This window comes from Rhea pennata, chromosome 29 (assembly GCF_028389875.1).
Source record: "Rhea pennata isolate bPtePen1 chromosome 29, bPtePen1.pri, whole genome shotgun sequence".
Taxonomy (NCBI): domain Eukaryota; kingdom Metazoa; phylum Chordata; class Aves; order Rheiformes; family Rheidae; genus Rhea; species Rhea pennata.
Genome location: NC_084691.1, coordinates 2,568,103 through 2,580,804, shown reverse-complemented (window position 1 = coordinate 2,580,804; position 12,702 = coordinate 2,568,103). Strand labels below are relative to the sequence as shown.

Here is a 12,702-nt window from a genome sequence, read left to right as displayed (position 1 = left end):
CTCAGTAGGGCGAGAAGAGGAGCGGGGCGTGCGCGGGGCGCAGGGGCCCGGGCGCGGGGCGCAGCAGGGCGGGCGCCAGCGGGGGGGCGGGCAGCAGGGCGCCGGGGGGGCGCAGCGCCAGCGGGGGGGCGGCCAGCGCGGCGGCCGCCGCCAGCACCAGGGGGGGCGGCAGCAGCCCCCCCCCCCCCCGCCAGCGCCTTGGGCAGCTCCTTGGCGAAGGGCAGCGGCGGCACCTGGGGGGGGGGGGGCGGGGGGGTGGATGGGGGGGGGTCAGCCCCCCCCCCGCACCCCACGGCCCCCCCTGTTCATACCCCAAACACCCCTGGCTTCCCCCCTCCCCTCCCCCCCCGCCCCAGATGCTCCTGGGCACCCCCCTGCCCCACACAGCACCCTTGGGCCCCCCCCATGGACACCCCCACGCACCCCCCCTGCCCCACACAGCACCCTTGGACACCCCCGGGCACCCCCAGGCACCCCCCTGCCCCACACAGCACCCCTGGGCACCCCCCCCTGCCCCCCAGGGCATCCCCTGGGCACCCCCCAAGAACCCTTGCCCCCCCCCAGGATACCCCTAGGCACCCCGCTGCCCCACACAGCACCCCTGGACCCCCCCCTGCCCACCAGGGCACCCCCCTGGATGTCCCCGGGCCCCCCCCCAAGCACCCCCGTGCACCCCCCCTGCGCCATGGGCCCTCCCCCAAGCACCACCCCTGTGCATCCCCCCTGCCCTACAGGGCACCCTCCCAAGGACCCCCCCGTGCACCCCCCTCCCCCACCCGCCAGGGCCCGGCCCCCATGGGTGCCCCGGGGTGGGGGTGGGGGGCTCACTGGCAGCTCCGGGGGGGGGGCCGCCTTCCTGTGCCGCCCCAGCAGCGGGTTGGGCTTCCCGGCCACGCCGTCGCGGTGCGCCGGCTGGAGATGTGCTGGGGGGGGGGGGGGAGAGGGGCTGGGGGGCTGCGTGGGCTCGGGGGGGGCAGTGGGTGCAGGGCAACCTATAGAGCCTGGCGGAGGGGTTGGGGGGGGGCAGGAGGGGTTTGGGGGGGACCCAGGAGGGGTTTGAGGGGGCTGGGGGGATCCTAGAGGGGCCCGGGGAGGCTTTGGGGAGGTCATGGGGGGCTGGGGGGGTCCCAGGGAGACTTTAGGGGGGGTTGGGGGGCCTGGGGGGGTCCCAGGGAGACTTTGGGGCAGGTTGGGGGGGCTGGGGGGGGGGGGGGGGGGGGGGGGGGGGGGGGGGGGATCCTGGGGGGTCCCAGATGGGGGGAGGCTTTGGGGGGGGGTTGGGGGGGCTGGGGGGATCCCAGGGAGGCTTGGTGGGGAGGGGGGGCTCCAGGGGGGTCCCAGGGGCATATGGGGGTCCCAGGGGCAGGCAGGGGTCCTGGGGGGGATATAGGGGTCCCGGGGGATAGAGTGGGGGTGTGCGGCTCCACTTGGGGGGCTCCAGGGGGTCCTGGGTGGTCCCGGAGGGCTATGGGGGTCCTGCGGGGGTCCTGGGGGCCCCGGGAGGGGGTAATGGGGGTCTCAGGGGGTCCTGGGGTGGTCCTGGAGGGCTATGGGGGTCCTGCGGGGGTCCTGGGGGCCCCGGGAGGGGGGTAATGGGGGTCTCAGGGGGTCCTGGGGTGGTCCCGGAGGGCTATGGGGGTCCTGCGGGGGTCCTGGGGGCCCCGGGGGGGTAATGGGGGTCTCAGGGGGTCCTGGGGTGGTCCTGGAGGGCTATGGGGGTCCTGCGGGGGTCCTGGGGGCCCCGGGGGGGGTAATGGGGGTCTCAGGGGGTCCTGGGGTGGTCCTGGAGGGCTATGGGGGTCCTGCGGGGGTCCTGGGGGCCCCAGGGGGGTAATGGGGGTCTCAGGGGGTCCTGGGGTGGTCCGGAGGGCTATGGGGGTCCTGCGGGGGTCCTGGGGGCCCCGGGAGGGGGTAATGGGGGTCTCAGGGGGTCCTGGGGTGGTCCCGGAGGGCTATGGGGGTCCTGCGGGGGTCCTGGGGGCCCCGGGGGGGGGTAATGGGGGTCTCAGGGGGTCCTGGGGTGGTCCTGGAGGGCTATGGGGGTCCTGCGGGGGTCCTGGGGGCCCCGGGGGGGGTAATGGGGGTCTTAGGGGGTCCTGGGGGGGATATGAAGTTTCTAGGGGGTCCTGGGGGGGTCCCAAGGGGTCCTGGAGGGCCCAAGGGGGATCTGGGGGTCCCGGGGGGGGTCCTAGGGGGGATATGGGGGTCCTGGGGTGTCCCGGAGGGGTTCCAGGGGGTCCCACGGGGTCCTAGGGTGTCCCAGAGGGGTCCTGGGGGGGGATATGGGGGTGTCCCGGGGGGATATGGGGGTCCCGCGGGGTCCTGGGGTGTCCCGGGGGGGGTGCTGGGGGGGGGGATATGGGGGTCCTGGTGGTGTCGCGGGGGGATATGGGGGTCCTGGGGGGGTCCCGCGGGGTCCTAGGGTGTCCCAGAGGGGTTCCGGGGGGTCCTGGGGGGGGGAAATGGGGGTCCTGGGGGGGTCCCGGGGGGATATGGGGGTCCTGGGGGTGTTGCGGGGGGATATGGGGGTCCCGGAGGGGTCCCGGAGGGGTCCCGGGGGGGGGGGGGGTCGCTACCTGCTTGAGCTGCGCCTCGGAGTTGACGCGCACGTTGCAGACGCGGCAGTGGAAGGCGCGGGGGGGGGGCGGCTCCGAGGGGGGGGCCCCGGCGCCGCCCCCCCCCCCGCGGGTAGGCCCGGATGGGCCCCAGCCCGCTGCGCGCCTCCAGCATCGTGCGGTGCTTGGTGCCTGGGGGGGGGGGGGCACCGGGGGGGGGGGGCACTGCCGCCTGCACCCGCCGCCCCCCCCCCCCGACCCACCCCACCCCTGGGACACCCCCCCCCCGGGGGCCCCAACACCCCCCCAGGGTCCCCAAATGCTACTGCAAGGTCCTCGACCCCCCCCCCCCCCCCCGGGAGCCCTGACCCCCTCCCCGGGGTCCCCAAAAGCCACCCCAGGGTCCCTGACCCCCCCCCCCTCATGCCACCCCCTGGGGTCCCCCCCACGGTGTCCCCAAGCCCCCAGGTCCCCATGTGCCCCCCCCCCCGCCACGTCCCTACGTCCCCCAGTGTCCCCGGGGTCTGTGCCCCCCCCCCAGCGTCCCCAATGTCCCCGCTGATGTCCCCAGTGTTCCCGAGGTCCCCGGTGTCCCCCAACGCCCCCGAGCCCCCTCCGTGTCCCCGTGTCCTCCGGCGTCCCCAGGGTCCCTGTGTCCCCCAGTTCCCCCCAGTGTCCCCCGGTGTCCCCACTGTGTCCCCATGGCCCCGTGTCCCTGCCGACGTCCCTCTGCCCCCCAGGGTCCCCATGTCCCCCGAGCCCCCTGCGTGTCCCCATGTCCCTGCCGATGTCCCCGTGTCCTCCGGCGTCCCCAGGGTCCCTGTGTCCCCCAGTTCCCCCCAGTGTCCCCGCGTCCTTAGTGTCCTCGGGGTCCCCGGAGTCCCTGTGTCCCCTGGTGCTCCCAAGGTCCCCGGTGTCCCCGAGCCCCCCCCGTGTCCCCACGGCCCTGTGTCCCTGCTGACGTCCCTGTGTCCCCCGGTGCCCCCCCGTGTCCCCCCGTGTCCCCACGGCCCCGTGTCCCTGCTGACGTCCCTGTGTCCCCCGGTGCCCCCCCGTGTCCCCCCGTGTCCCCACGGCCCCGTGTCCCTGCTGACGTCCCTGTGTCCCCCGGTGCCCCCCCGTGTCCCCCCGTGTCCCCACGGCCCCGTGTCCCTGCTGACGTCCCTGTGTCCCCCGGTGCCCCCCCGTGTCCCCATGTCCCCCCCCCGTGTCCCCACCTTTGTTGTGGGCCTCCAGCTGGGACAGCGAGTTCACGGCCACCTTGCAGAGGCCGCAGTAGAGCAGCCGCTTGGCCTTGTCCTCCTCGGCGCGGGCGGCCCCCCCCGGCCCCGTCCCCGCTGTCACCGTCCCTGGTGTCCCTGTCCCCGGTGTCGCCGTCCCCGGTGTCGCCGCCGCCGGGGGTCTCTCGGCCTCGGGGGCCGCCGGCCGCTCGCCTGCGCGGTGGGGAAACCGAGGCAGCGTGGGGGGAGGCGTGGGGACACCCCCGGGGTGGGGGGCGGTGGGGGACGGGGACGGGGACGCACGCACGCACCTGCTCGGGGCCCCGGCGTCCCCGGCGCGGCCCCGGCGCGCTGGTGGCCCCGGGCGCCCTGCAGCCCCTTGAGGCGCCGAGCGTGGCGGCTGCCCTGGTAGTGTGCTGCCGCCTGGCTCTGGGGACAGCCGGCGCCATGGCAACCGGCGCCCGGGACACCCGGCACCCGGTGACACCCGGCACCCGGTGACACCCGCCCTGGGGACACCCGGCACCCCAGAGATACCCGTCCTGGGGGACACCCGGCACCCGGGAACACCCACTGACACCCGGCGACACCCCGCACCCGGGAACACCCGGCACCCCAGAGATACCCGTCCTGGGGGACACCCGGCACCCGGGAACACCCGCTGACACCCGGCGACACCCCGCACCCGGGAACACCCGGCACCCCAGGGATACCCGCCCTAGGGGACACCCGGCACCCGGGACACCCGGTGACAGCCAGCACCCAGAAACACCTGCCCTAGAGACACCTGGCACCTGGGACACCTGGTGACACCCGGCACCCCAGGGAAACCCCCCTCCCCAGGAACATCTGGCACCTGGAGACACCCAACTCCCTACAGACAGCCAGTGACACCCAACACCCCACAGATACCAGCCCTGGGGACACCCGGCACCCGGGACACCCAGTGACACTTAGCACCCAGGAACACCTGCGCTGGGAACACTTGGCACCCGGGGACACCCACCCTGAGAACACCCAACACCCCAAGGACAACCAGTGACACCCAGCACCCAGCAACACTTGCCCTGGGGACACCCGGCACCTGGGGACACCTGGTGACAGCCCAACGACACCCAGCACCAGGGTACACCCGCCCTGAGGACAGCTGGGGACACCCGGCACCCTGGGGACACCCAACACCCTGTGACCCCGCCACACACCAGGGACCCCCCAGCCTTAGGGACACCCGGCGACCCCTGGTCCTGACCCCCCTCCTCCCCCCCCCCCGGGGACACTTGTCACCATGGCAACCACCACCCAGCGGGGAGGGGAGAGACAACCCCCCCATCGCCATGGCAACCGCTGCGCTGGGGCAAAAAACCCAAAGCGCCGGCGACGGAGCTGGGCCAGCCGGCGCCGCGGGGCCCAGGCGTCCGGGCTGGGCGGGGAGGGGGGTTGTTGTGGGGGGGGAGAAGGGCCCAGGCGTCCGGGCCGCCTCACCTGGGAGTTGCAGCGGAGGCGGCAGAGGCCGCAGCAGAGGTCGGGGCGCCGCGGCTGCGCCGTCCCCGTCCCCGTCCCCGTGCCCGGCGCCGCCGCCGGCTCCATCTGCGGCGAGCGGCGGCTCAGTGGGTCCGGGACCACACGTGGGGCCCGTGGGGCAGGTCACGAGGGGTCGGCGCCGTGGGGCAGGGCAGGGCAGGGCTTCCCCCCCCTCCCCCCCCCCCCGGCGGTTTCGTAGAGCCTCAGGAATTTCTCCCTTCCCACCCTCGGGGGACCGGGCCCGCCCTGCCGCCCCCGCCCGGACGCCTGGGCCCTCCCCGGCCCAGACGCCTGGGCCCCCATCCTTCATCCCCGGCCCGGACGCCTGGGCCCCCACCCTCATCGCCGGCTCGGACGCCTGGGCCCCTCCACCTTGCCCCAGCTGTTCGGCTTCCCCCAACCCCAACCCCAACTTGCTGGTTCTCCCCCCCCCCACCCCCCTGCCGGCCCGGATGCCTGGGCCCTTCCTGGCCCCGGACGCTTGGGCCCCTTGGCAGGACTGGGTGGGGGGGGAGGGGCGGGACATGGGACCTGTCCTTGGGGACAGGGCCACACGCAGCGCCCCTCCCCCACAGGACACCTGGGCCCCCCCATCAGCCCCCCCCCTTCCTCCTCCTCTGCCCTCCCCCCGCAGGCTGGGGACACCCCAGGGCCCTGCGCCAGGGGCCCAGGCGTCCGGGAGCGGGGCCCGGTGCCAGGGGGCCCAGGCGTCCAGGAGCGGGGCCGGGTGCCAGGGGGCCCAGGCGTCCGGGAGTGGGGCCCAGGCGTCCGGGAGCGGAGCCCGGTGCCAGGGGGCCCAGGCGTCCGGGAGTGGGGCCCAGGCGTCCGGGAGTGGGGCCCAGGCGTCCGGGAGCGGAGCCCGGTGCCAGGGGGCCCAGGCGTCCGGGAGTGGGGCCCAGGCGTCCGGGAGCGGAGCCCGGTGCCAGGGGGCCCAGGCGTCCGGGAGCGGAGCCCGGCGCTGGCACGTGCCGGGCGAAGGGCCCAGGAGTCCGGGCGTGGGGCCAACGCGAGGGCACCCGGGTGCCCGGGAGCGGGGCCGGTGCCAGGGGACCCAGGCGTCCGGGACCGGGGCCCAGAGGTGCCATGTGCCCGGCGAAGGGCCCAGGCGTCCGGGAGCGCAGCCCCGTGCCAGGGGGCCCAGGCGTCCGGGAGCGGGGCCCAGCGGCGGCACGTGCCCGGCGAGGGGCCCAGGCGTCCGGCCGCTGCCAGGGCACCCAGGTGCCCGGTCGCTGCCAGGGGCCCAGGCGTCCGGCCAGCTCCCCCCTCCCCCCCCGCGCTTACCGCGGCGGCGGCGGCCCCGCTACGGCAGCCGGCAGGGGCCGCTCCGGGCGCCGCGAGCAGCGGCGGCGGCGGCTACGGGGGCCGGCAGGGGGCGGGGCCGCCGCCCCTCGCGGCCGCCGTAGCCCCGCCCCGGCCCCGCCCCCCGCGGCAGCCCGGGAGGCGGCGGCGGCGGCGCCTGCGCGGCCCCCGGGGGCGGGGACGGGGGGGGGGCCCAGGCGTCCGGGGGAGGGGCCCAGGTGTCCGGGGGGGCCCAGGTGTCCGGATGGGGGGGCAGGTCCAAGCGTCCGGGGGGGGGGGGGCAGGTGTCCGGGGAGGACCCAGGTGTCCGGGGCGGGGGGGCGCAGGTGTCCGGGGAGGGCCCAGGTGTCCGGGTGGGGGGGCAGGTGTCCGGGAGGGGGCCCAGGCGTCCGGGGGGAGGGGAGGTGTCCGGGGCGGGGCAGGTGTCCGGGGGAGGGGCCCAGGCGTCCGGGGGAGGGGCCCAGGTGTCCGGGGGGGGCCAGGTGTCCGGGGCGGGGGGGGCAGGCGTCCGGGTGGGGGGGCAGGTGTCCGGGGGGAGGGGAGGTGTCCGGGGCGGGGCAGGTGTCCGGGGGAGGGGCCCAGGTGTCCGGGGGGGGCCAGGTGTCCGGGGCGGGGGGGGCAGGCGTCCGGGTGGGGGGGCAGGTGTCCGGGGGGGGGCCCAGGCGTCCGGGGGGGGAGCAGGTGTCTGAGGGGGGGCCCAGGTGTCCGGGTGGGGGGGCAGGTGTCCGGGAGGGGGCCCAGGCGTCCGGGGGGGGGGGCAGGTGTCTGAGGAGGGGCCCAGGTGTCCGGGCGCCCCAGCCCCACTGCACACGCCCCCTCCTGCACCCCCCGGTGCACCCCCGCCCCCCCTTTCCACCCCGTGCACTCCCCTTGCACACTCGCCTTTGCACGCCGGGCACCCCGCTTTGCCCGCCCCTTGCACACTCCTTGCACATTCCCCTTTGAGCCCCTTGAACCCCCTTTTACACGCCCGTTGCACACTCGCCTTTGCACCCCGTGCAGCCCCTTTGCATTCCGTGCACCCCCCCCCGTTGCACACTCGCCTTTGCACCCCGGGCACCCCCACCCCGTTTCCACATCGTGCACATCCGTTGCACACTCTTCTTTGCACCCGTGCACGCCCCTTTGCACTCCCCTTGCACATTCCCCTTTGCACCCCGTGCACCCCCCCTTTACACGCCCGTTGCACACTCCCCTTTGCACCCCGTCCCACCTTTACACGCCCGTTGCACACTCCCTTTTGCCCCCCCGTGCACCCCCTTTGCCCCCCGTGCTCCCCGACTTTGCACTCCGTGCTCCCCCCCTTTGCACACTCGCCCTTTGCACACCCCTTGCACTCCCCCCCCTTTGCCCCCCGTTTTGCCCCCCCCTCACCTGCGGGGGGGGCGGGGGCGCGCCCGGCTCGTGCCGGGGCTGCGGGCAGGCTCGTGCCCCCCCCAACCACCCCGGGCCGCGCATGCGCCCTGCCCCGCTCCCCCCCCCCCCCCCGCTGCCGCCGCGTCACGTGGGAGCGGGGGGCGCAGCGCCGAGCACCGGGGGGGGGGCTGTGCACGGGGCTTGAGGGGGGTGCACGGGGGGGGTTGCACAGGAGGCAGGGTTGCACGGGTGTGCACGGGGAGCCTTGCACGAGGGTGCACAGGGCTTTGCACGGGGGGGGCGGGTGTGCACGGGGGCTTTGCACGGCCTTGCACGGGGGTGCACGGGGGCTTTGCACAGGGGACAGTCTTGCACAAGGGTGCACGGGCGTGCACAGGGCTTTGCACGGGGGACGGTCTTGCACGGGGGTGCATGGGGTTTTTCACAGGGCGGGTGACAGCCTTGTACGGGTGTGCACAGGGCTTTCCATGGGGGACGGTCTTGCACGGGTGTGCAGGGGTGTGCACGGGGGCTTTGCACGGGGGACGGTCTTGCACGGGGGTGCATGGGGTTTTGCACAGGGGGGCGACAGCCTCGCACAGGTGTGCACGGGGGCTTTGCACAGGGGACGGTCTTGCACAGGAGTGCACGGGTGTGCACAGGGCTTTGCACGGGGGTGCATGGGCTTGCACGGGGGTGCACGGGGCTTTCCATGGGGGACGGCCTTGCACGGGGTTGTACGGATGCGCATGGGTGTTTTGCACAGGGTTGCATGGGTGTGCACAGGGGCGGGCTTGCACGGGGTTGCACGGGTGTGCAACGGTTTTGGCACAGGGGATGGCCTTGCACGGGGGTGCACGGGGTTTTGCACGGGGGGGGGGCCGCCTTGCACGGGGCTGCACGGGGTTTTGCCCGGGGTGCAGGGCATGGCGCGCGGGCGCGATCCTTCCCAGGGTGCTGGGTGCCGCTCCCTCGCGGGGGGGCCGTGGGGTGGGGGCACCCGCCTGGCCGCGGGCCCTGCCCTGGGGGTCCCGCTCGGCGGGGGCCCAGGCGTCCGGGGGCGGCACCTGCCACCGGGCCTGGGGGGCACAGGGCTGGGTGCCGGGGGGGCTCAGTGCAGTGGGTGCTGGGGGGGGTCAGTACAGTGGGTGCTGGGGGGGGGCTCAGCGCAGCGGGTGCCGGGGGGGGCTCAGTGCAGTGGGTGCTGGGGGGGCTCAGCGCAGCGGGTGCTGGGGGGCTCGGTGCAGTGGGTGCTGGGGGGGCTCAGCGCAGCGGGTGCTGGGGGGGGCTCAGTGCAGTGGGTGCTGGGGGGGGGGCTCAGCGCAGCGGGTGCCGGGGGGGGCTCAGTGCAGTGGGTGCCGGGGGGGGTCAGCGCAGCGGGCGCCGGGTGCCCAGGCCGTGCGCAGGCAGCGGCGGCGCCTGTGGGTGCCACCCCCCCCCCCCGCCTGCCCCCACCAGCCCCCCCCCCCCCGCACCCCGGGGTGCTGCATTATTGATGGCGGCGGCGTGTAATGACCCGTAATGGGTGTAACCCGGCGCCGCGAAACCCGAGCGCCCGCCGGCCGCCAGCTGCCGCCTCGCACGCGCGTGTGCGCGCCCCGCACACACATCCCCCCCCCCCGCCAGGCTCTCCCGCTCGTGCACGCGCACTCACAGATCCCTGCGCGCATGCACTCTTGCACGCGCGCTCCTGCGCACATTTGCACGTGCACGCACATGCATACACGCACGTGCGCTCTTGCACACGCACACGCTTGCCTGTGCACACATGTGTATGCAAGCACACGTATGTGCGCGTGCACTTGCTGCCAAACGCACGCGGATGTGTGCGTGCACGCGTGCGGCTGCACTTGTGCGCACACGTGTACCCGCACACACGTACATGCGTGCACTCTTGCACACGCAGGTACATGCACACGTACATGCGTGCTTCGACGTGCACCCGCTTGCACATGCACCCGCACGTGTGTGCACGGCTATACGTGCTTGCAGACGCACGCTTGCACGCCCACATGCAGGCGTGCACGTGCCCACCCCTGTCACACCCGTGCTCAGCCGTGCTCCCCGTGCCCACACACGTGTGCCAGCACAGGTGCTGGGGGGGGGGTCGGTGGAGCGGGTGCCCGTGCACGCACGCCCCTGTGTGCCCCCCCCAACACACCCACCCACCCACCTGTGCCTGCTCCCTTGCACACGCTTGCACACGCACCTGCCTCCCTCGTGCACCGGTCGCACCCCGCCCCGGTTCCCCTGCAGCGCGTGTGCACCCAGCCCCCCCCCCCGCCTCCCCGCACCCCCCCCTCGCCCGCACACGCACGTGCAAACGCTGGCGGATGGGGGGGGGGTAGGACACGTTTAATGGGGGGGGCCGGGGCCGCCCCCCCGCCCTTAAATACAAGCCGCAGCCCCCCCGCCCCCCCCCCCCGCCGCCCTAGTGCAATCGCGGCCCGGGCGGGGCCGCCGGGGCGGGGGGGGGGAGGGGACACGTTCCCCCCCCCATTTCCCCCCCCCCCCGCAATAACTTAGCGGCGCCGGGCGGGCTCAGTGCAAAGTGAGGGGCAGCGGCGCCCGCGGCCGTGCAAGGCACCGGGGGGGGGGGGGGCGTGGGGGGGGGGGGTGTGGGGGGGCGCCCGGCGCTGCCCGCGCCCCGAGGCACGGCGGTGCGAGGCACGGCGGTGCACGCTGCTGCACGTGGCACAGTGGTGCCCATGGCACAGACAAGCACGTGGCACGGCGGTGCACGCTCGTGCACGTGGCACGGTGGTGCACGCTCGTGCACATGGCATGGTGGTGCATGTGGCACAGACATGCACGTGGCACGGTGGTGCACGGTGGTGCACGGCGCATCGGGGTGCCCGTGGCATGACGGTGCACGCTGGTGCACGTGGCACAGATGTGCACAAGGCACGGTGGTGCACGCTCGTGCACGTGGCACGGTGGTGCATGTGGCACAGACATGCACGTGGCACGGTGATGCATGGTGGTGCACAGCGCATCGGGGTGCCCGTGGCATGACGGTGCACGCTGGTGCACATGGCACAGATGTGCACAAGGCACGGTGGTGCACGCTCGTGCACGCGGCACGGTGGTGCATGCTCGTGCACATGGCATGGTGGTGCATGTGGCACAGACATGCACGTGGCACGGTGGTGCACGGTGGTGCACAGCGCATCGGGGTGCCCGTGGCATGACGGTGCACGCTGGTGCACGTGGCACAGATGTGCACAAGGCACGGTGGTGCACGCTCGTGCACGTGGCATGGTGGTGCATGTGGCACAGACATGCACAAGGCACGGTGGTGCACACTGGTGCATGGCGCATCGGGGTGCCCGTGGCACGGCAGTGCACGTGGCACAGACGTGCACGTGGCACAGTGGTGCACAAGACACAGACATGCCCGTGGCACGCTGGTGCACGGTGTATCGGGGTGCCCGTGGCACAGCAGTGCACGTGGCACAGTGGTGCACGTGGCACAGACGTGCCCGTGGCACGCTGGTACACAGCGCATCGGGGTGCCCGTGGCATGGCAGTGCACGTGGCACAGACGTGCACATGGCACAGACGTGCACATGGCACAGACGTGCCCGTGGCACGCTGGTGCACGGCGTATCGGGGTGCCTGCGGCACGGCGGCGCCCGGCGCACTGCTGCTGCCTGCCGTACTGGTGTCCAGTTTGCTGGTGGTGGTGCCGGCGCCTGGCACGGTGATGCCCGGCCCGGCGGCGCCCGGCACGCTGCCGTCCCTGCCCGGGGCACCGGTGCCCGTCACCGCGGCGGGGCGCCGGCCCGGCGATGCCCGACGCCGTGGCGCCCAGGACGGCGAGTTCTGGCCCGGTGCAGCGGCGCTGCGTCGGCAGTTCGCGGCCCGGCGGTGCCCGGTGCACCGGTGGCGCCGGGCACGGTGATTTCCAAGCGCGGTGGTGCCCGCTGTATCGGTGGTGCCCGCTGCGTCGGCGGTACCCGCTGCGTCGGCGGTACCCGGTGCACTGGTGGTGCCGGGCACGGTGTTTCCCAGCACGGTGATGCCCGCTGCGTCGGTGGTACCCAGTGCGTCAGTGGTGCCTGCTGCATCGGCGGTGCTGGGCACGGTGATTTCTAGTGCGGTGGTGCCCAATGCATCGGTGGTGCCGGGCACGGTGTTTTCCAAGCACGGTGGTGCCCAGTGCATCGGCGGTGCCCGCTGTATCGGCGCTGCAGCCGGGCACAGTGTTTCCCAGCACGGTGGTGCCCAGTGCATCGGCAGTGCTGGGCACGGTGATTTCTAGCGCGGTGGTGCCCGCTGTGTCGGCGGTGCCGGGCACGGTGTTTCCCAGCACGGTGGTGCCCAGTGCATCGGTGGTGCCGGGCACGGTGTTTTCCAAGCACGGTGGTGCCCGCTGTGTCGGCGCTGCAGCTGGGCACAGTGTTTCCCAGCACGGTGGTGCCCAGTGCATCGGCGGTGCCGGGCACGGTGTTTTCCAAGCACGGTGGTGCCCGCTGTGTCGGCGGTGCCGGGCACGGTGTTTCCCAGCACGGTGGTGCCCAGTGCATTGGCGGTGCCCGCTGTATCGGCGCTGCAGCCGGGCACAGTGTTTCCCAGCACGGTGGTGCCCAGTGCATCGGCGGTGCCCGCTGTATCGGCGCTGCAGCCGGGCACAGTGTTTCCCAGCACGGCGGTGCCCAGTGCATCGGCGGTGCCCGCCGCGTCGGCGGAGCAGCCGGGCCCGGTGTTTCCCAGCACGGTGACGCCCGCCGCGTCGGCGGTGCCGGGCC

General features: G+C 74.8%; 1 protein-coding gene across 1 annotated transcript; it reads right to left on the bottom strand.

The window, feature by feature from the left end:
* On the bottom strand, positions 1-12,118 carry ZNF385A (zinc finger protein 385A). Its single transcript, XM_062597083.1, is given in 9 exon segments — positions 1-187; positions 189-233; positions 829-908; positions 911-923; positions 2,577-2,660; positions 2,662-2,747; positions 3,773-3,988; positions 5,258-5,542; positions 11,929-12,118. Coding segments are annotated over 9 exon segments (1,185 nt in total). The 3' UTR covers position 1.
* Between the last annotated feature and the right edge of the window lie 584 nt (positions 12,119-12,702).